This window comes from Echiichthys vipera, assembly GCF_963691815.1.
Source record: "Echiichthys vipera genome assembly, chromosome: 3".
Taxonomy (NCBI): domain Eukaryota; kingdom Metazoa; phylum Chordata; class Actinopteri; order Perciformes; family Trachinidae; genus Echiichthys; species Echiichthys vipera.
This window is the reverse complement of record NC_139828.1, coordinates 19,303,136-19,322,914: the sequence shown is the minus strand read 5'-3', so window position 1 is coordinate 19,322,914 and position 19,779 is coordinate 19,303,136. Positions and strand designations below refer to the sequence as shown.

General features: G+C 41.1%; 2 protein-coding genes across 2 annotated transcripts; one reads left to right on the top strand and one right to left on the bottom strand.

Annotated features, from left to right (window-relative positions):
• Window positions 1–6,853, bottom strand: klhl26 (kelch-like family member 26). The gene is made up of 3 exons (XM_083940340.1): window positions 6,702–6,853; window positions 2,152–2,334; window positions 1–1,592 (listed from the first exon to the last, which is right to left on the bottom strand). Exons 1-3 carry the CDS (start codon window positions 6,749–6,751, stop codon window positions 11–13), a joined length of 1,815 nt encoding a protein of 604 aa, XP_083796466.1. The 5' UTR covers window positions 6,752–6,853; the 3' UTR covers window positions 1–10.
• On the top strand, window positions 6,774–18,906 carry il12rb1 (interleukin 12 receptor subunit beta 1; the record flags this gene model as incomplete). Its single annotated transcript, XM_083911444.1, has 15 exons — window positions 6,774–6,991; window positions 7,548–7,591; window positions 9,040–9,163; window positions 9,930–10,081; window positions 10,228–10,370; window positions 10,469–10,499; window positions 11,089–11,211; window positions 11,529–11,605; window positions 12,774–12,843; window positions 13,542–13,688; window positions 14,019–14,117; window positions 15,138–15,293; window positions 15,465–15,620; window positions 17,433–17,461; window positions 18,577–18,906. The coding sequence occupies 15 exons, from the start codon at window positions 6,774–6,776 to the stop codon at window positions 18,904–18,906; spliced, it is 1,899 nt and encodes a 632-aa protein (XP_083767570.1).
• Between the last annotated feature and the right edge of the window lie 873 nt (window positions 18,907–19,779).

Below are 19,779 nucleotides of genomic sequence, written 5' to 3'. Positions count from 1 at the left end.
GGTCAGATGGTTAGGGTTGCGTGGTGTTTTGTGGAATAATAATCGGAGTACAAGCGATGCCAGCAAAAGATTCGGGGAAATGCAAATCCCTCTCCCACTCGTCTGTCTCGGTGTTATACACCTGTACGATGCTGGTGACATTGTTCAGGTGCCAGTTGTAGCCCCCAACGATGTAGATCTTCCTGTCCAGTAAACAGCAGCCCGCCTCAGACTGCCCTGCTCTTAAGGGACTGACGGTGGTCCATTGGTCGTTCTCTGGAATGTAATACTCAACCGCAAGCACATCAAAACAACGGTCCACATGGTCCATGCGACCGCCCAGAGCATAAACCCTACCCCTGCTGCTAATCATGGCGTGCAACACTCTGGGTTCGTTCATAGGAGCTCTGAAGTCCCACTGGTCTGATGCTGGGTCGTAGCAGTGAAGAGTTTTTTTGTCGTCCAAAGAGACGCCATAACCCCCTGAGATATACAGCTTTTCTCCACAGGGAGTCCCTGCATGACCCCAAATCCTGCGTTTTAATGGTTCCACATTCGTCCACTCGTTTTTCTTTGGACAATAACACTCTACGGATGACAGACTGCCAGATCGATTGCGCCCTCCTGTGGCATACAGCTGTCCGTGCAGCACGTTTAGCTGGAACTGGATTCGAGCCTCCTGCAGAGGCTGGATGCGTAGCCACTGGCTCAGATGCGGGTTGAACCGGAAACAGCTGTCTACCGCCCCCTCGCCGCTGCGGTACTGCAAGTGCTGTCCACCAACGATGTACACAAAGTTATCAAGTACGGCAACACAAGCGTGGCTGCACCCCGTCTCCATCTCTGTCAGCTCTTTGAACTGGCGCGAGGCCATGTCAGGGAGATGGTACACCTTGGAGCTCACTGTGCGGTCGTTGTCGGTGTAGGGCGTCCCACCAAAGGTGATGACTGACAAGACATCAGAACGTATGACTGTCCGTGAAGACTGCATCTCGTGCTGTCTGAAGGGAAGAATCTGGTAATTGAAGGCCTCAAGGAGATACTGGCGGCACAGCACGTCCTCCACCATTAAGTCCACCGTCTGAACACTGTCCACCAGCTCAGAGGAGCGCATGAGGGGGAAGCGTACATGGCAGAGGACGCTGCTGGCTTGAGCCCGGCGAGACTCGTCATACTGGAGCCACCTGATCGCCGCGTGGAAGAGGTCAATCTCGCTACAGTTCTTCAGTTTGTTGCTCTGCAGGAAGAAGACAAGTCGTTCTTTTGGAATGTGCAGAAAATCCTCCTCTTCTGCAATTTGGAGGAAGTGGCGGAAGGTGAAGGCATCCACTGACTCTTTGAGGGAAGACAGGCTGAAGGTGGTGGCCATCTGGCCTATGTGCAGGCAGGTCTCCACGCTCATCGCCGATTTGAGGAACTCCTCGCAGAGCTCCACGACTGGGACCATCTGGAGAAACACAGCTGCCCCAAGGACGTCCTGAATACAGTCCAGGTCTAAAGTGACTTCTGCACTGTAGGCGAAGTCAATGATATGTTTCAGCCCACGGGCGGACAGACCCTTCAGCTCAATGGTTTCTTGATTTGACTCCCTCATGCCTCCAGTGAACATTGCTCTGTAACACAAGGACATGTCAGTGAACTACATGACGATTTTATAAATCCAACTCTTCTACATGAAAGGCATGAATTTTGTATGACTTGTGTGAAAACTTTCCTATTTACAGATTGTTTTATTTTATGTCCATAGCTTAACTGGAAATATCTGATGATAAAAGTGTGTTTGGGACTAATTTGTAAATCTATCTAATGTCTGTTTCATAATTTATCATTTTCAGAACGTCCTCATTTTCCATTTCTGGAATACAATACATCTTTCTACAATTTTTGTCGTCAGTATGAACCCCATAGATATAAATAAAGCGGAAAATAATGTATCAGACCGAAGATTAAATGAAAGAAAAGTGAGTGCATCATTTTGCATTTTGTTGTGAGTCTCACAATACTCCCTCCATCTTCCTCCCCCAACTGAATTGCTTTTAATATAGTTAATCTATGAACTGCAGCAAACTCTGACACTGCACTCAGTGTTATTTTCTCCGGATAAGAGCAACTGCTAAGTGCTTCCAATTTAAAATGTAAATGGCAGTGAGAAGTCTTGTGATTCAGACTAACCTGAAGTAATCACTACAGGCAGCCAGCACAGCTTTGTGGACTTGGAAGCGCTCCTCATTGATGGCCAGCACAACGTCAAGTAGTTGGCCCTGAGCCCGCAACACCGACAAGCCCCGGAGGAGGGTGGCACTGTGGCTTGAAGCTGAGAATGTACAGCGTAGGGTGCTATTCTTGTTAGCCATACTGGAAAGAAAAAAAATACCTTGTCACAATCAGTAACTCAAGGGTTTCTAAAAAATAAAACTTCCTCCATTGTCCAGGGCTTTGATCCCTAGCAGAGAAGCTGTAGTATTTTGTCAGAGCAGTCTGTTTAGCTCGAGAATATTAAAGTATGATCTGTATGTGGTAGGGGTGGAACTGTTTATTGAAAAAATCAGTCCGGTTCGGTACGCGAACAATTGTGAACCTTTTTGCCAACTAAATATATAAATGCGTAAATGCGTCCATGTGTCTCCTACTGTTTCAAAATCTCACTTCACTTTCATTTAAGATTGTTACAGTAATCCCTAAGCAAGCTGACTGCTTATTTCAGTTTTTGCATGATTGCATGACATGTCCTTATAGCTGATTACATTTTTTTTAATTATTAGGCTACAGATCTGATACATGGTATTTTTAGAATCTAAAATAAATAGAAAAAAACAACCGAACCGAAAAACCGTGACCCTAAAACCGTGATATGAACCGAACAGTGGATTTTGTGAACCGTTCCACCCCTAGTATGTGGATATCTAATGTGTGGCATTAACTCGAGGCATAGATGCACACAGCAATGCTGTGATAGAAATTTAATCTAATCTGCCAGTCGGCCAAGAGGAAATACAATCTTTAGTGTACAGTGTCTTTGCATTAGTGAGAGCTTATCTGCACACAACATTTCCAACAATATAACTGCCGTCGCTCTGTTTAGACTATTTGTAGAACTCGCTGCACATAGAAAACAGAAATAAACCTGTCAGTGGATCACTACCACAGGAACGTCATTCTCTGTGCAGAATCAACTGGTAGAAAAAACACATTGCACCGGGTTGAAGTGACATTACCGGGTTATAATGTCAAAAAACAACACAAGATAACATCCTCAGACATAATCTGTGGGAATACTGAGCCTCCTGAGATCAACTCGGTTAGAAATAATTCCACCACTAAACACTACAAGTTGGAATTACATTAGCCAGTTGTGCTGTGACAGCCGCCATGTTAGTTTTTGTAACGGTTTTATCATCTCTGAGTGTGAACACTTGACAATTAAATGAGAGAATATTTGTACATCTTTTTTTCTTTTAGTTAAGTTGTCTTAGTCAAAGAAAAAATCTGTCAAACCTGCCGACTATAATGCCACGCTTTGGACTGTTCCTTCCTCTCCGTCATGACTCCTTGTTGCAAAACAGGCCAGATAAGGTTGATAAGCTCGGAGGCAAAATATTCCGGTTCCGATTACAATTTGTTACCTGTTCTCAACTGGAACCTGTTCTCGAACTCCGTCCCGACAAATGAGACCCAAAAAAGGCATCCGATCACATAAAAGGCAGATTACAGATGACAAGAATGCATCTGCTCATCACGTACACGTGTAATGGAAGGATCCCATTGTTCGAGTCCAACATTTTAATACTGGGCAGAAATTAGGTCATGAAATATTTAATGAATTAAATATTAAATTGATTAAACTGGTAACTTTATAAGGCAAGGGTAGTGTGTCTGGCTTGCTCCACCCTTGTGGTAGATGTGAATAGAAAAACAGCCAACGTATTAATGCAGCGTGACCCGATGTGTCGATCACCGGGACAAAGAGAAGACAACCTGGAGCTGATCCCCAACGCTTTCAAGAAGCTTTTACAATGCTGTTGTACTTTGTTTCCACATGCACACTGTTCCCTTTCCCTGAAAACCTGGCACTAACACTGTCCATCTGTATTTTAAATGTCTGCGCATGGTCCGTCCTTTTTTTCTATGTCCGAACAGGCGCACATAAAATGACGTCAGAACCGCCGTGGGCCTCGTGCTCGTGCGCACGCTCATGCTTGTACATGTGCAAACGTGCTTTACAAAAGCCCACCTCTCCCAAACAGGCCGTGGACGGCAAGTGTACCGCTCCTAGGCACGGTACTGTTGCACACAAACTAAACTTTAGCCGTGAAACGTGCTGGGGCACGGTACGGATGGGCAGTGTGAGTGCGCCCTAAGTGCAGACAGAGACAGCTACGAAGCGAGGCAGTCGGTTCTGTATCTGTGTCACATGTATTTGGTCACTATTTAGGAGACTAGCGACAGGGCCTGAGTGTACTGATTCCAAGGGGAGAAGTGAACATGCACACAGATAATGACCTTTCCCATAGCTCAATAGTCACTGATGTAAATATTTGACCTAATTTCATATTTAATAAACATTCCGACACCAAAAAAGTGTTTTTCAGATGGACAAATCGGGAGAAAATTAATTTTGTTTGAGACCCTTTTCTGTCTCAGCAACAAACACAAAGGATTTGGGAACACGGCTAAGCTCACATCTACTAACATACATTTACGAAAACATCCAAAAACAATTTTTTGAAATGCTAAATATGGCTGTTAGCTGTGTACATATAAAATATTAGCTAAATAAGATTCAATCCATTATGCACATAACCATCATCCACATGACATAGACTACACTTTTAAAATAGGACACACCCATTACGTAAACCATTTAATTTCATTGGCACTCGCTGAAATACGGTATCTTTAGTATAGAGATTCTTTGGTCCGGCCGGCAACGATGCAATGTTTATGAAAACCTGCAGCGGCTACTGCGGCAAAGTGTGGCCAATCTACAAGTTGGGGATAATTTAGCCTAACATTTTGCAGCAAAGTACAGTCACAATACGCACAGCCAATCAGTAACAGAATCCTGTGACTCCTGTGACATGATGACCTATGTTTACAAAGAATGTCTTTCTGCTTGAAACACATGAACACACCTCTCAAAAATTTTATTATTGCTACAAGCCGCACTTCGCTGCAGCTTGGTGTGTTTCCACCGTGGGCGAAAGGACCTGCCATAGCAGGAAAAGCACTTAAAAGTGAATTGCCTTTTAAGTTAATATCTATCAAAGATTGAGTTAAAAAAATAGTGATTGATTATATGACCCACTAATGAAAGCACTTCTACTTGCCTCTTTCCAGAGTATTCCAATCTGTGTGTCTGTTTACATCAGTCAGTAGTGGTTGGTCTGCCGGTGAAGCTCTTCACTGAAACGTTTGCTGCATTTCATTGTAATCTGAAATCGGGAACTTCCAACTTCTGAGTCAGAGTTATAGTAAGTGCAGAAGTATAATAGGAACAAGTTTATGCGTGTGTGTATGGATTTAAGAGGTGTAACATATAGGGGACAGGCCGGAAGTAGAGAGGTGATTGTGTGTCAAAGTTGAGAAAAAACTTTAAAAAAGAAGAAAAGAAAATTAAGACACAGGCGTTTCTTAATACCAATTATGCCAAGTTCAGACTTGGCAAGTTCCACTCAGGAGTCCAGACCCTGGAGGACCCAGTGCAGTTGTTAATGTGAAATGCATTCTGGGATACCTGGCTGTCCAAAGTCCACACAAGTCACCTGCATCCTCGAAAAAATGTGTGAAGCAAGTCACATCCGGGTATTTAGACTGTACTTGGTGAGATGCGGTCTACTGAATTGGAACAGTACCCAGGCTGTAGCTGATGACTATTCACAAGTACAAGTACAGACAAGCACGCATATTGAGAAACAGTCATAGCGAATGAGACAAGGTGGAGGGCTCTGAAAGAACAGGCTCTCCTGCAACTATATCCGACCGCCAAAGAGGCCGCTAGAAAACAAGGTATCTGAAATATTACGGATTACAACTTTAAGCCATCATTCATGTATTTTCCTATTGTGACATGTCCACTGAGGAAAAACAGCCCCATTGAAGCGATCCAAAAATGTTGTGCACTTCTGTTAAACCATCAGCTGATTTTGTTATAGTCTTTAAAACTCTCAAATACCAATATTAATATTGGCCAAAGAAATCCATTATCGGTCTGACTCTAGACAAGACTGACATCTGTCAATATGTTACATATGATTACATTCAAAGTGTGATTAAAATATATCAACATAACTGACTTTCAATTAATGTTAAACTGTTGCCTCCACCTAACTTTGAATGTGTTTTATTGGTTTACTGTTGTGGTTAAGGAAGGTTCACCATCACAACGAAAAGTATTTAAAGTCCTAACTTAACTTTAAAATATAAGAGACCTTCTGCAAAAACAGCCGCTGACTCAGGCCTAGGGGCTGTCTGTGCACTGAACTGTTATATCTTCACTTTATTCCCGCTGCTCGTCAGAGATATAAAGAGCAGCAAGTGTGGATGCCTGGAGGCCCCGGACAGCTCCTCGGTGTTTCCCGGAGTCAAGCCGCGACGCCTGGACGCTGCAGCGGACTCGAACAGGGCTGTAGTCCCGGAGCCGTGGAGCTCTCACACAAGGCAGCACCGAGGGACCGGGTCTAACACCGGGGACACGCCTCAGCATCGCTCCCCGCTTCACTCACCTGCTCTGTGGATGTTTCGAAGCAAAATCCCCGCCATCCGACTCCGCCATCTTCTAGCACAGAGCTGCACGCATGGAGCATTTTCAGTGCTGTTACCAGAAGGTCAGCAGCCCGGCCTGCCCATGGCGCTTCAGAAAGTCTGCAGACAGCCTGTTTATCAGGCACGGACCGGGAACTGCCGTCTGCCTCAGGTGCTGTGGCGAACACGGAGATGACCTCTCCCACCGGCTGTGTGCTGCTGCAATCCGCTCCTCTGTGCTGACAGTGACTGGCCACTGGGGGGCGCCACTGTAACATGTCTACAGGATGGTCTGGGCTACAGGTGTACTGGTTCCTTATGTTGAGCACTGGGTCCACAGCCAGTGGTGAAGAGGTATTCAGATCCTGACTTAAGCAAACATGTGTATCTGTGTACTACTACTTTTATATACAGTTTGTAAGTTTATCTCTGTGGTTTCTTAACGTAGGGGTTAGGCCCCTCCGAAGGGTCACAAGATAAATCCGAGGGGTCGTCAAAAGATCTGTGTACATTTTTGAGACTTTTACTCACTCATCACTCATCTTCACCCGCTTATCCAGGGTCAGGTCGAAGGGGCAGCAGCTCCGGCAGTAGACCGCAAACTTCCCTTTCCCGGGCCACATTGGCCTGCACTGACTGGGGGATCCCAAGTTTTTGAGACTTTTATCAATTCTTTAAACATTTTGTCAAGTACTGGAGAGTTTCAATTCTTTGAATCTTTAACAATTATTTATAGGACACAATCTCACAAAAGAAAAACATGTGTTCAGGCAATTAACAATGTCATTACCCCTCACCAGTGATCTTAATCTGTTTCGCCTCTCCAGTGCTCCTCTTGTACAGAAGTCACCGCTTCAAGATGAAAGTGCAAGTGATTTAGTATGAAACTGTAAGTCTGTAGAAATGGGAAATGGGAAAAGAATGAGGATGTAAGACGAGGAGAAGTTGTGGGAGTCTGATCGTCTCCAGGACCACAGCTAGGACTTTTGCTAAAAACGGTGCCCAGGCGCTTTAAAGGCAATTTCTGAGCCTTTTTATGAAATTAAACTATATAGTTGTATAGTTTTAAAATATTTACTTATGTAGAAACCAATCCTAGTGATTTCGACCACTGACTGGTGAAGAAAGTCAAACATGTGGCTTGACACAGCTTTAAGGTGAGCTGTAACTGCAGTTGTGTCATTGTAATCAATAATGGAGTAAAATGTCCTTACACTAAAATGTAGTTTCTCTCCTCCATCATGATGATCCGCATGCATCTCACACACAGATATAGGTGTTGCTGTAATTTCCAGTCTCTTCCAGTTTGTCTTTGACAGGGAGCCTATAGAGAACAAAATCAGATGTAGGCAAATTAAATTTGAATGAAAAAAGAAAAAAGAATCAACACAACGACTTCAAAGAGTCGTCACTTTCAGAATGGCTGTTGTGTCTGGCTGCCGTTGAGTCGAACACAAACCTTCCCCCCGCCCCTGACACTTGTGGTTTTTGCTGCAGCTCATATAACTGAGTGAAACTGGTTTGACATTTCTGAGAAAGACTAACTGAGTTACGTGAAGACAGGTTGAATTTATGGATACTCACCCTGAAGAATGAGCCATCGAGACGTTCCACTATACCTCATGGAAACTTTGAAACGCTGGAGTTCACTACAACACAGTGTTGTGTGTCTGTACCTTATAACGGTCAGCAAAGGTAAATAAATACTCTTTATCTTTTCTTTTCTTATCTTACTTCACTTAAGTATCCTCATCATAGCTTTTACTTTTAACCTTGATCAGATCACAGTGCAGAATAGTTATCACACATATGATTGTGACCATTCTTTTGCAACAGCCGCAACCTGTTGGTTAGCTTATCAGCATCTTGTGGTTTCCATTTCAATAGAACGCATCCGCCCTTCGCTGCTCTGTGCAGCCATATTGAAGTGCTAGCCTTCATAGTTTGCTCTTAACTGATATTTAACATGTTGGTGATGTTTTGTCATTGTTGTTTTTACAAATAGGATGTCTGTTTTCTCACCTTTGAGCCTAATGTTGCTCAGTACAAGGGGATGGAGGGGCTCAGTGTTTGGACCAAATGCCCAACCTCTAACTCTTGTCAGTATATAACATAATGTATTGTAAGTGTCCCACAATAGAGATAAAATGACAAATATAGTCAAGAGGCATCTTGAGAGAAATAACATAAAAAGTTATATAAAATAAGAAAACTGCAGCTGCTGCTTTTCCTATTTCTGCTTCGGGTTTGTCACTGATGAAAATGTCTTTGTGTATTTTGACACTCCGTAAAATGAATAATTTGACGTGATCCTCTAAGGGTCAGCATGTGAGGCTCCTTCCAGTCCCGAGTGCTTCAGAAGGACCTCTGACGAGTCCGTTTACACGTGTCAATGGAGCATGAATACGACTGTGAGCGATGTGACATTTGACCTTTACTTTAAGTGAGTATTGTTATTTGTTTGAGCTGCAATATTTTAAACAACTTGGTAATTTTATTTATTTATTTCTTCTTACAGTGACAACAAATTCAAATAATGGCAATTTCTCCAAGAGACTAAGACTAAGACTAAGTCGTTGTCAGAACGATCGCTGATGGGTTCTGAAATTGTTTTCTCCAAAATTAAACCCTTAAAAGGCGCAGTGTGCCACTGGGACAGTCCCTACCTCATGTCATTTGTCCAAACCTTTTTCAAACTCACATAACTTTATTCTAAATTCTAAAGGAGATCCCAACATTCCCAAATATAACAAATATGTCGGCATTTTAGGGAGAATCTTAAAAATGGTATCAGCACTGCCTAGTTTGACAGTTTGAGTCCCATTTATTTTCTATGGATAGATCAAACTGTCAACCTAGGAATTGCTGATCAAATATGCATCAAATTATTGTATAATCACATTGCTTATATCTCACCTAAAATGTTTTCAGAAACAAATTTAAGTGTGCTCTTTATCCTGAGATTGTGGGGAAAACAATCTGTAGCTAAATACAAATGAAATAAAATGGTATATCACATGTTTATTAGTGAGCTTTAGAGGTGCTGGTAGGCTGTTAGCAGACAGAGCAGGCCATCTGTTTCTAACAATCTAAAGCCATTCTAAGGGAAATGTGGAAAAAGGATAAAGGGATTGATATAATCTAATGCTGAGGACATATGTGTTTTTGTCATTTTCAATGCACTGAAAGCTCTACATATTTACTTGCAGCACAACAAAATGCAGGAACATTAAACAGACCTGGTGTCAATTAAACGAGGAGCAGCTTATCAAATACCGTCCTGTTCACATTTGGGTGGAAGCTCGCGCAGGAAACTCCAGCTGCATGTCGACCAGGAGGTCTGTTGTCCTCGGGCACACAGGTAATGGGTGCGCCTCTCATTCCACCCAGCAATGGAGATTAAAACAGATTGCTTTCCTTCCACTAAGGAAATAAATGTGTGTGTGTGTGTGTGTGTGTGTGTTTTTTAAAACATCTTACATTAAATATTTTGCTTTTTATCAACAGTTAAGTATGAAGCACCACAAAATATTTGCATGTCCTGGGTAAAAAACAACCTCAACTTAAGCTGGATCGCTGCAGAGGAGCATCCGGCTTTAGCTGAATTAAGGTTAAAACGACACGAACACCCCACAGAATCATGGGAAAAAGTGAGGAGATTTTGTTACCAACTGTAATGTACCTGAAGCTGTTCTTTATTTTAACATTAATTAACATATTGAACCCTTTATCTGCATTGCCGTTACAGAGAACAACAAACACCAGCTACACTTCTATGTGTGAGTAGTCTCTTATGTTTCTATCATACAAGCTTTTGAAGTTTACAACTTTTGAATGATACGTTTATTGAGCCTTGTTTTATTTTTCTATCTCTGAGACACTCTGAAGGACCATACAACATAATTAGTTGATACATAATATTAACATACGTGCTATCATAATATGTTTTAGCCAACTCGTTCTCACTCCTAACTCATTGGTCAGGTGCACACAGCGTCTGTTACTGACACACAAGGCCCCCATTAGCGTCTGTATGAGTCCCACCAGGCTTTCGACTCCTGGATCACTGCATATAGTGATGGCATAGTATAAAGGAGGAGGTCGGAGTGGAGGGGTCAAACAAACACAGGTCTTTCACCCAGGGGGCCACTGTTCCTGTCCTAGTTCTAATTTTTGGACAACATGGAGCAGTACGGCACAAAGGAAATATTTGTTGATTGGTTTTGTTATCTTTGGTATTTTCATGTGATTTGTCACTATTGATTTGACAATAGAAAAATACCACATATAATAACAGTTGGAAAATTATCTAGAATTTTTGTTTGTCAAATTTATGAAATGTCTGTGTTTTTCTCTTTATCTGAACAGACCATGTCATCGTTGTGAATCTGTTGAAGGATTCAGCTTACCAGGTTCAAATCAGACATCGGTCCACTCAGGCCCGTAACCCACTGTGGAGTGACTGGTCTCCAGTTGTGATTGTTCCTGCAGGTGAAAAGATAGATTTCATGGTGTATTGGTTAGCACTTTGGACTCTAAATCCAGTGTTAGGATTGAAATATTTTGTATTATGTACACGATATGTGCACAAAAGGTGTCACTACAACAGAAACGACTGACTAATACCTATAAATGATATTTGATATCATAAATCCAAACTCAAAAGCATACAGGAGCCTCCTTCCTGCTTTTTAAGAAACGTAAACACGGTCTGTTCCTCTCTAAAACACTTTTTTTTTTTTGTTTGGTCACTCACTCAACATAAATAGCCTACTCACTCAAATTTTGTGGTTTTTTTTTCACTGCAGATCTTGAACAAAAACCTGAAGTCACCGTGACAACAACACTATTAAATGGCAATAGGAAGGTGACGCTGACGTGGAAGGTAAGCCAGTGACAGGAAAACGCCACTAGTACGTTACAGTACTGACACTGTCCCAACCATACACTGTATAAAAAAGGCACGTAGCCTCCTGTCGAGGTCCTCTCTCTCAACTCGATCCAATTGTACTCGCCTACGGGAGTCGCCATCTTGTGAGACTGTAACTCCGCCTCATTTCCCTCATTTCCTCTTACCAAAAAAGGGCATGTATGTGACGTTGGGGGGAGGGAGATATGTCCGTCTGGCTGACGTATACCTCCGAGGTGAAGTGAGGGCCAGTGGCTAGCTGTCACTCAAGTGGCTGCGCCCCTAATTATTCATAAACTTTAACCTCCAAGAAAGTATAAATTAGCCTGATACAAAAAATTCTCTCCCCCCTCAGTGTTGTCATGGAGATATGACCTAAACATACAAACTAGAATGTTTTTTTGTACCAGGCCTTAAATAGGTTTAATTTCGCTGTGAAAACGGCCTGTTTAACATGGGGGTCAACGAGAAATTGCTCTATTATGACACCTGCCCCTGGACACTCAGAGAACTGCAATTTTTGGCACTTCCTTATTGGATCATGCAGAAAGTCGCTGTGGTTGGGGCTTGGTCCCAACGCTCTGTGTATTTCACAATGTGCTGCATATACTTTAAATAGTAATGCATTCTATATACGTAACGTAACATACAAGTTTACTAAGGTACATATGTTTGAAGAAGTCAATGTGGACTTCTGGTTTCACACGGGACATGAACAGCGGCCTCACTGGGGGAAAGTCCTGTGGATGTTTGATGCTCCCTCACTTGACTTAGCTCTCGTCATAATCACTATGGCCACTAGAGATCGCTGCCCCTTTTTTCAAATTAAATTACTACTTTCAAATTATTTTCATTATTTTGCATTGCTAAGTCATTATTTGAAGAAAGTTTCTCATTATCTTGCATTACTATGTCATTATTTTGGAATACTAAGTCACTATTTTGAGAAAGTTTCTCATTTTAATGACACATCAGCATAAATGAGCATCCTTAGGTGTTTCTACCACTTTGTGTTTACTTCTAGGACTTCACTTATTTATCTATTGCTCCCTGGCTGTGTTGTACCACTAAAAGTTGATCATATATTAACAGCTGCCTTGTTCAGTTGGTTAATTTTGGTATGTTTGTCTCTTCTGCTGTTCAGCCGATGCCACATGCAGCATCAGTCACAGGAGTGGAGTACAGCCTGAAGGACACTTCTAATGGGTGTCCTTGTGAGAAAAACAGAGCCATCAAAACGACTAAACACATTAGTTATGTCTCACTCTCTGCCGCAAACATCTCTATTATTGCCAGAAACGCAGCAGGGTTTTCTCCACCAGCAATCATAGAAGTACCGACTGAACCTGATCCAGATTTAAAAGGTAGGTGAATGTATGTGTGTGTTAGGGGGGCAGTATGTGTTGCATATCCTGTATATTAATATACCCCCTGCCTGACCTCTGACACTCCCCAGACACATGCGCTGAGAGAAATGCTGCATTCAAGTGCAATGGGAAGTCCAAAGTTTCGGACCTCCAACTAGGGAAAGTGCAGTGGAATGCCTGTCAAAGTGGAACCTTCTGCAAATTCGGGGGGGATCAGCCTACCCCAAAGGAGTTTCAACTTTGATAGGCATTCCAGTGCACCTTGCCTAGTTGGAGGTCCGCAACTTCGGACTTCCCATGGCACTTGGAGTGAAACAGAGCAACAGATGATAGGCAGGAAGCTCAGACCTATTAAAATGATTTGTCAGACTTTTATCTGAAATATATGAGATTAAATATTGAGTTTCAACACCTGGTGGATTTCTTTTACATTTTAGTGTGCCATACGTTTATAAGAGGCGATTTAAAAGTACAAAAGCAAAGTGTAAAAATGCCAGAAAGGTAAGAATTGCTTTATAGGATGTTATTTCTTATCACCCCAACAGTTTGTGACAAAACATTACTGGATGAAAAATTAAATAGGAGCACTTGCCTTGAGTGGTACGAGCTTCAAGATGAAGATTCAAAGCCAGAAAATGTGATCACGTTGACAGCAAGGAAGAATAAAAAACAAAGGGAGCAAGTGAGAAAGAGTAAGTTGTATGTAATGTGCTTTTTAACCACACAGTTTTATCACCTCGGCTCGGCTGAGGGCTGAAGACAATGGAGACGATAAAAACAAAGAACAAGACATTTTGGAAACTTTGTCAAATCCTACACATAGTGGATTCAACAAATCAGTACACCACATTTTTATTCTGTACACCAAACTATTGTTAATATTGCAGCAAATTTAATTGACAGTTTTAAGACATACAGCTACGAAAACATTACTTTTGCTATTATTTCAGTGATGATCATAACAGGCCTCTGCTGTTCATTGGCTGTTTGTAAACACTTGTATAAATCTTTTTCTGTTACAGACCTAAAAGACTATGTTCGATACGTTTACTTTGAGCATAGATGTGATCGAGGGAAACCAAAGACTGTTGAAAGGTGCATCTTTTATCACAAAGAGGGCGGTAAGTGTCTTACCATAATATTTCAATACAGTCAGTCATTTCAATACAGTCAGCGGGTCGCTCCATCCCCTTAGTCCAGACTGAATTGCCAAGAAATGTAGTAGAACCCTCATAAATCTGATGAAGACTTGACTTTTCCTTCAGCGCCACACGCAGGCTGAAATCTGTGGGTTTTTTAAATGAAATCTCTAAAACTATCGGATAGTTAACCATGAGATCTGATTCAGAAATGCAGGTCTCCCTTGGGATTAATTCTAAACATTTTTTTATGATATTGCTTGATTTCACTTTTTAACATCATTGTTGCTATTTGATATTTCTCATACTTGTTTCACGGATTTCTATCTTAAAATTTTTTTTTATTATTATAATGAACTTGTTATATTACTAGTATTGTCCTTTTTTTATATATCTTTTATTTTATTATTGCATTGTGTTTTTTTGCTATTCCCTCAACTTTCCATCAGGTTAAAACTTCAATTGGTTGAATCCTTTGGTTTATGACAAATACCTACAAAACTAATAACATTCCCATCAGCTGTGTTTAATTCTAATCAGAAAATGTTAGCATGCTAACATGCTAAACTAAGATGGTGAACATGGTAAACATTAAATCTGCTAAACATTAGCATGTTAGCATTGCCACTGCAAGTCTGTTATCATACTGATGTCTAAGTACAGCCTAACAGCGACTAGCATAGCTGAAGTCTTGTTCTACCCAGCTGTGCAATAGAGCAAAAATTAAACATTTATATATTTAGTGTATACATTCTTTTATAGGCTACCATAGGAGATGCACCAATCCCACTCTTTTTTCATCAGGTATTGGCCAGTAATGAGCTTTAAAATCTGTACTTGTCATCTCACTGTGTGGGCCTGATAGGCAAGTGTGTACGATATGTTTGTACTTTCCATGACTGAGAAACACTTATTGATCTGTCCATCAACGTCATAGGTCACAGACAGTGTAGAAGAAAAACATAGTCGTTTTTAAACCTATATTTTCCTTTTTCTCTTCAGTTCCATGCAGAGAACCTCAGGACTTCATTGCTTCTAGTGAAACACACACTTCTGCTAACTTTTCTTGGAAGGCGATTCCCTCTGTGGACCAGCGAGGTTTCCTCACACACTACAGCCTCTGCAGCGTGAAAATCAGCTCACAGGTTGAGCCTAAAGGTTTGAAATCGGTTTTCCTTTGCTAGTCTGTAGCTTTTTGCCAAATTAAAAGTTTTACTTGTATAAATAAATATTTTTTTGCAAAAACTTGCAGAATGTGAGAAAATGAAACTCATAACAGCCATGATGACAGCGACTCTCTGTACGTTTTTCCACATCTCATTTCATCAGAGTGCTTTAACATATCAGCTTCATTGTTAAAACACCGCCTGGAAAACTTGACACCGGGAGCAAAATACACCATCAGCCTGGTTGGAGTGACACGAGCGGGAGAAGGACCTGCAGCCACAGTGACGATCAACACACTGCCAGAGAAGGCTGGGAATGGTAGCACACTTACAGAATCAACCCTCATGTCATAACAGCAGTTAGATACAATTCATTTTTTTCTACAAGTGGCTCTGAACAAATGTCCCTTTTTTCAAAAAATTAGTGTGGTGGAGTCTCGTCTTGCTGTTTCCGTTCATTTCCATGACAACCTGTATCTTGAAGAGGTAGGTGCCCCCCACTATAAATATTCTACAGTTTGAGATCAAAGTATTAATAGACCTAAAACAACAGTATTCATCAGAACTGAAAGCTGTAAGACTAATACTGTGGTGAACCTTACATATTCTGACCTTCTTTAAAGCCACTATATGTAGAATTGTTTTTGTGAACATGGGTGATCTCATGCAGTTTTTAAACATATAACAACGAAAAGTGATGCGCAATAATTTGTGTGTGTTTCACGTATTTATAGTGTCTGTATTCCATGTTTTGAAAACATGTGATGTAGTATAAGACAGAAAAGAATTGCAGCATAAGGTGGATGCGTCCTAAAACACAGGACTTTCAGGCGAGTGAGGTTAATTTTCCGGGTGGTGGTCGTTCATGTCATGGACGTACTGAGGCTGTTCTCATGCAGTTTTCCTACATATAACAACGAAAAGTAATGCGTAGATATTCGTGGGTATTCCACATATTTATTGTGTGTGTATTCCCCATAGTGAAAGCATTTGATGTAGTATAAGACAGCAATCTGCCGCGTAAAGAGGCAGGTTTGGGTGGTAGCTGGTTCCTATAACACAGGACTTTAAAGTGTGTCCCATGGTCTTTTTCAGCACTCACATTCATGTATGAGCTGTTAACGGAGAAATCCCAGAGAGTCGCTAACAGACGGACGTGGCTATCACTGATAAGCATGGGACAGTATCGTGAAGGCATTAAAATGGCTTTTTCAACCACTAATACTGCTCAAAATAACGCCAAACCTTTGCAGAAGTAGTAGTATCCATACACATAAAACAAAGCATCAATGGACTCCCTCCTTTTGGATTGCATTTGGTAATCTACTTGAATGGTATTTACTACAAGAGGAGCTGGTACCAGGGCACCGTTTCATTTCCTGTTGTTCACTTTTGTTCAGCGTTTTAATAATTTCTGTGCACAGCCTTTTTGTACGACGTCCTACAAACCTGTTCATGAGAATACATTGGATCATTTCATCCTTCAAATAACGCTGATGGTTTAGGTTGGTGAACATTAAAACAGTTATTCACCCCTTTCACACATGCACTGCAATGAAGCCGATGAAGCCGTATGTGAGAACCAAAATGTTTGAATCAGTTGAATCGGACATCAAACTGACTTGACCCTGCCAACTCCCTAGTGCAAAGACTGGGTAATCTCCAATTGAGCACATGGGCATGTCGATGATGTTGTTGATGTGAAAGTGAGGAAGAAGGGGGATTTACACAAGAACAGCAACGAATATGTCTAACTAAAGAGAGAATGAGATTCAGGAACTTCTTTGTGTAAAGGTCACCACCGAATTTATTAGACAAATTCAAAGAACAGCAAGATACTTAGTTAAGGCTCTGTGTGCTGTATGTGCGAAAGGGAAACTCTGGACAATGTCGGACGAATCAGTTCCCGACATTATGAAAAAAACGTCTTAAGTGTTGCTTTTATTCAGTTGCCCGGTTTTACAGAATAAATGTTATACTGTACATAGCAGCTTTCAGGGATTTGAGTGTCTGTTTTATCTGCAATCTTTAAATCAGCAGTTCATCCTGGGTTCATTTTTTAACTCTATTCTAACACTTAGAATCAAAAACAAGATCTTCCCTCCTGTGCCGACTCCTGTTATTATTCCAGATTTCATCCTTTATCAACCAGAAAGTCAGGTAAGCAACTGTTTATTATCAGGGATTTGCAGCTGTTAAGCATTTGTGGAGTATTTGCTCTTTCTGAAACCCTTACAGTTGAACCTTTAGTCATTTATAAACTGCATGAGTTCACTGTCGTTATATATTCATTGGGGAAAGTTTGGGGGTTTAACCTTTTTCTTAATGACTTGCACTGACATAATAGTACAAGAGTAAAACTTTATTATCCACAGTTGTGGGAACTTTTCTTTGACTTCAACCACAGCTTATCAGTTAAGAAAGGTTAAAGCATAAAATATTGTAGAGTGGATTATAAAAATACAAATATTAAGTTTCCAGTTGCAGTGGGAATAAATCTACCATTTTGTGCCAAACTTGGTTGCCAGGTGCCATTCACGGTGAAGTATTGCCTCATATCGAATGGATCATAACACCTTTGCATGATTACAGCAAATAAACAAAAGTGATATAAAAGAAAGTTGTTTTAGAGTTCCACAATGTTTTGTTTGCTCTTTCTTACTATTGTAGTGCCATAAAGCAATCAGACACCTGTGGCTCAAAGTCTTTTTTTAATTTGAATCAAATGTGCAAATACAGTATCTCACAGTTAATATGGCAATGATGTATTTATGATTAAATTATTCTGTGTTTAACAGCTGAGAACTAATAGAAACGAAAGATAGCAAAAGGCAGAGAAAACACCCTGATAAGGATACACACGATGAGGTAGCAAATGAGTTAACGTGCTAATGTGTGTGTGGATGTGTTGGGTGCAAATGGATGCATTGCACATATGTATTTATTTAAAAGGGAAGAAAGTCCCTACTGAATCTGTTGAAAGACGATGTGATAGAACCACAAACTGTTAATTCATCCAGAAAACAGAACTCTGATCATTTCCTCAGCCACAGTAAAGAAAGTGTACAGTAAATCAGTGTGTTCGCTGTTCTTGTGATGGGAATAACTCCCTCCCATTGTATTGTGAAAACCATGTAACTGTAATGTCCTTCTGTTTCTTTAAAAAAAAAAAAAAGAATAGTTCTATACAGCAGTCAAACAGTACAAGGCTGTTTGTTCTCTATGCATATGACAAAAATGTTTGCAATCTCCTCTGTCGATGTGACCTACAACAGGATTTGCTGGAGAGAAAGGAGGAGGTGCACGAGCTGACGCTGCACCAGTTACATCCAGAGGCCATGTCTGTTGCTGAGGATGCAGAGACGGCTTTCCTTGCAAGACAGTGGGATGACGGCACTGACGAGGACGTAGAGAGCGAGAGGGGTGATTCCAGGATGTCAGAAGGATCCAGTGGTCAGTGTGAGTTGAGTCCCGGCTCTGCAGATGAGGAACTGAGGAGCTCAAGAGAGGGAGAAATGACAGATCTCGAACAGGTGGACACTGAGATCGCCATGCTGATATACAGGAACGGTTTGGTCTTCGATGTGAAGACGGACTCGCCTTAAAAAGAGGTGTGGCCCTCTACGGTCACCTGTTCTCATGTATATTTTACAATGATTAGTTGTACTTTTTGTGATTGACAATAGACATATGACTGTGAGTTGTTCATCGGGGGAAATCAACTCGCCATTTTTCTGGACAAGCAAGACCATCTCTGCTTCCATCTCCAACTCTACATCACAGAGGGCAAAAAGGCAAGAAGGAATTAAACACCAGTTGCAATTCATGGATCAAAATATTTTTCCACTTATACTTAAGACTGGACATATCATTTTCTTGGTCTAACAGTTTTATCTTGTATGTATTATTGTTGTGTTAAATGAAAATTATCTGCACAATCATCTGCTTATGTGGAAATGTTGAAGGGGGGCGGGTCGATGCACTTTTCTCATGTGATCTCACATGATGCCGAGAATTCAACTGGCATGCAAGGTACATTTTTAGCTGTTTCCAGACAAAAAAAACAACCAAAACAAACACAATTGCATATTTTGCCATGCAATCTGATTGAGACAGTCATGATCCCCAGATGATGAATCCTAATGACTTTTGAGATCCTCTGACTTTTTCTTTAGCACCACCAGAAGGTGGTGACTACTGCGAAGCTGAATTGGCACAACATTTTGTACAGACATCTATGGTCCCCAAAAGGAAAATCTTCATAACTTTAGTGATCCCCGAGATTTTAATGTAGCACCATCAGCAGTTAAACATTTCTGATTGAGCATGAAATATCTTAACACCTGTTTGAAGGAATACCATGAACTTTTTTTTAATACATTCACAGTCCCCAGAGGATGAATCCAAATGACTTTTGTTATCCCCTGACTTTGCATCTAGTGCCATCATGAATTCAAAATTTGCCCAATTCTTTTATT